This window comes from Mizuhopecten yessoensis, unplaced genomic scaffold (assembly GCF_002113885.1).
Source record: "Mizuhopecten yessoensis strain PY_sf001 unplaced genomic scaffold, ASM211388v2 scaffold5159, whole genome shotgun sequence".
NCBI lineage: Eukaryota > Metazoa > Mollusca > Bivalvia > Pectinida > Pectinidae > Mizuhopecten > Mizuhopecten yessoensis.
The window spans coordinates 11,358-15,048 of NW_018405909.1; the positions used below are offsets into that span (position 1 = coordinate 11,358).

The following is a 3,691-nucleotide window of genomic DNA, read 5'->3' on the forward strand; positions in this document are numbered from 1 at the left end:
TCTACAAAGGTATCAATACTTACTGTCTACAGAAACCACAGACCTGTACAGAGGTTTCAATACTTACTGTCTACAGAAACCACAGTCCTCGACAGAGGTATCAATACTTACTGTCTACAGAAACCACAGGCATCTACAGAGTTATCAATACTTACTGTCTACAGAAACCACAGTCCTCGACAGAGGTATCAATACTTACTGTCTACATAAACCACAGACCTCTACAGAGTTATCAATACTTACTGTCTATAGAAACCACAGGCCTCTACAGAGGTATAAATATTTACTGTCATCAGAAACCACAGGCATCTACAAAGGTATCAATACTTACTGTCTACAGAAACCACAGACCTCTACAGAGTTATCAATACTTACTGTCTACAGAAACAGCAGGCCTCTACAGAGTTTTCTCCTTCCTTCATTGAATCACATTTAAATGTTGACAGAACCTGCAAGGAAAACATTTATCTTCAAATACAGTAAAATCTCATTATATTATATATAATGTTTCGTCTGACAAATACAGTAAAATCTTACTATATTATATATAATGCCTCATCTGACATTTGACATCTTGCTTACCCCCCGCATATTACAAGGTCCCTTTTCTCTTTTTCTGAAGAAATCCTTTGTATAATTCCTTCAATTTGTCGCCAAATCCCGATATAACTCCAAATTTTTACTGGACAGTATAACAAGGTTTTGAAACTCTAAACTTTCACTGGACAAGGTTTTACTGTATTTCTCTGACCAGCTTCTAGAGGTACCACAAAAGTAAAATGCTTTCCAACAAGGAAAATGTCTTTGACATGGTTATGAGTCTAGTTTTGTTATTTATCCATTATTTATGTACCAACCTTTCCCGTACTGGTATTAACGACCTTGGCCATGATATCAGTTGACCCCGTCATTACCATCGAGTTGTCATGGTGACAATCCATACACACCACTGTTGAGGAGTGAGCAAAAGTCATATTTGAACCTTACCAAATCAAAGACTAGGCAAGTCCAGTTTAAATATGTAGGGGTAAATGAGAAAATTTGATCAAACCTCTGTCAAATCACCAACATCTAAACTTCAGTTTTATCAAACACTTATTCCTTTTTAAACAAAAATGCACCATGCCAACTACTTAATTTTTATAGACATTAATTTTTCATGACTGAGCATTAAACATCTTACTTGCAAGGTGACCTATGGAATATTCCATTTAAATATTTACCCTGCTCATGGACATCAAAATAAAATCACTTGCCTACTAGATCACAAGTTGAATAGGTGGTGACCATATCTCAAATGTGATGGGGTGGGTTATATATTCCCCTAAATTAGCCCTAAATTAATGTTTGGATGTTAACAGACTCATTCTCTGATTTAAAATAATTACCTTCAGATAATACAACATCATTAAACTCTATATTTGGAATTTGGTGTTAAAAAAAGGCCATTATTCAAAGCAGATTTTATTTTCTGTATTATTATTATTATACAATTATGTTACATTTTATATTACGAAGTGATGGATGAAGAATTTCTGAAAAGGAGGGAGCCCCAACTTTACACATCTGCATATTGCCTTGAGGTCTGAAGTGCAGGGGAGATAATCTCCTTTAAACTCATTTTTTACCCCTGAAGACACATTTGAACTCTTCCAATTCAAAGGTGGGAGTAGTTCATCGTAAACTTTCAGGGGTGAATGAGTTAATGGTAAAAAGCAAATTTCAGATCTGCTTATATCAAACTAGACTTATACAAAGTAAGGTACTATGTATAAGACCTACCAGATATGGTCTTCATCATGTCAGCTGTTTTAATGATCAAACTAGACCAATACAGAGTTAGGTAATATATATAAGACCTACCAGATATGGTCTTCATCATGTCAGCTGTTTTCATGTTCCAAACCTTGATGGCACCATCATCATACACGCTTCCCTGGAAAATACAAAGGAAAGTCTGTTGAAATCTTTGTTATAGACAAATTATTGAAAAAAGTTACCTGCCGTTATGATGATGCAAACCTGTACAAACACATATGACAGTAAGGTCACATTTAATTTTAAATTTTATTCTTGCAATTAGATTTTTTGAAATACGGAATTGGCTTTCACAAATTATCACAACATGAAATTCATGTTTTAGGGTAACTTTTTAGGATCCTAAGGGGAGAATTCATTGCACAAAATACATTTGAGAAAGCATTTAAGATATTTTCTAGCTCAAATTTTACCGTTATAAACTGTATAGGTGTAGGAATACACCAGATTTATGGTAACTAAATGTTTATTCTTACTAATAAAAAGAATAACCACAGACATATTTTTGTGACGTCGACCACAATAGGAGTTGGCAGAGTTACACATTCTTTCAGTGAATGAGACACAATTGTGTGACCATGACAACAGAAGATCACAGAGTAAGGAACCCTGGGAAAACAAGAATTCCACGGAAGTGGAAGTGTCACAAGCGCAGGAAGCTGGGAGATTACGAAGAAATAGATACACTTTTCATTTCAAGAAATAATGTTAAAAGTAAGCAATAATCATAGATTTTTGGATGGCATCATTTTGTTATATAATCTGTTATTCTTGGATGAATACTCTGAGTTTTAAGGAACTTGCTATCTATTTATAGTAACAGTGACCTTGACCTTTGACCTTCGGACCTGAAAGGCAATCCCAAGGAAGCACTGCATGAAGTTTGAGTTTGATCGGCCTAAGGAAACTCAAGTTATCGCACGAAAACAGATTTTCTATTTATAGTAACAGTGACTTGACCTTTGACCTTGGGACCTGAAAAGCAATCCCAATCAAGCACTTTTGGTAAGGAAGCACTGCATGAAGTTTGAGTTTGATCGGCCCAAGGCAACTCAAGTTATCGCATGAAAACCTCTCTGCGGACGCCAACGCCAACGCCGACACCGACATAGCAATACCTAGGTGTCACCAGTTTTTTGCAGGCGACATAAAAATCAATTGATTTTGGTGATAACACACAAAGATTAAAAAAAAAAAAAAAAAGTCTTGAATACCATCAGGTAGGATCCGTCCCACGCCTGCTGTAGAGCTGTGGCCCTGAAACGTCTTACAATCACCGTCAGGAATCTTCCACATCCACACATCGCCATCCACGGTGCCCGACAACAACACTGGTGACAGTGGGTGTCACTGTAATCAATGGTAAACAAAGAATGGCACTGACATCGTAACCAAGGTAACTAGGAAGTGAGGGTGTCACTTTAATTAGTCCAAGCATATTAGGTTGTCATGGTAATTTAAAGACAGTAAAAGTGACGAAGCCATGGTAACGTCTATAGTAACTAAAAGGATTCAATGCCACGGTAATACAAATGTCTATAACTACATGTAATTATACTATAATTACATGTAGTTATAGACATTTGTATTACACTGCAGTGTTATAGTAGTCAGAGAAAGCCATGATTTGTTTGATACATTTGTAAATGTTATTGTAACGTCCTGACGCCGTCAAAAGTCTCACACTTAAGAAAACCCAGTGAAGGAAGATCTCCCACACTGGACTCCAAAGAGGTTGGCAACCCTGTTATAGTCTGAAGTAATTTACATCCTTTGTTCCTCATATATATTACTTTATCTAACTGAAGAATAGGAAACATGTTGGTAAACAGAAGTTGAGAGTTAAGATATCCTCTATAAACATGTTGGTAGA

The 3,691-nt window shown here is 36.1% G+C and overlaps 1 protein-coding gene across 1 annotated transcript; it reads right to left on the reverse strand.

Annotated features, from left to right (window-relative positions):
- Positions 1–375: 375 nt before the first annotated feature.
- LOC110450320 (angio-associated migratory cell protein-like) lies at positions 376–3,208 on the reverse strand (the record flags this gene model as incomplete). Its single annotated transcript, XM_021497788.1, has 4 exons — positions 3,033–3,208; positions 1,864–1,936; positions 858–949; positions 376–449 (listed from the first exon to the last, which is right to left on the reverse strand). Coding segments are annotated over exons 1-4 (335 nt in total), but the record flags the coding sequence as incomplete, so codon positions are not given.
- Positions 3,209–3,691: the final 483 nt, after the last annotated feature.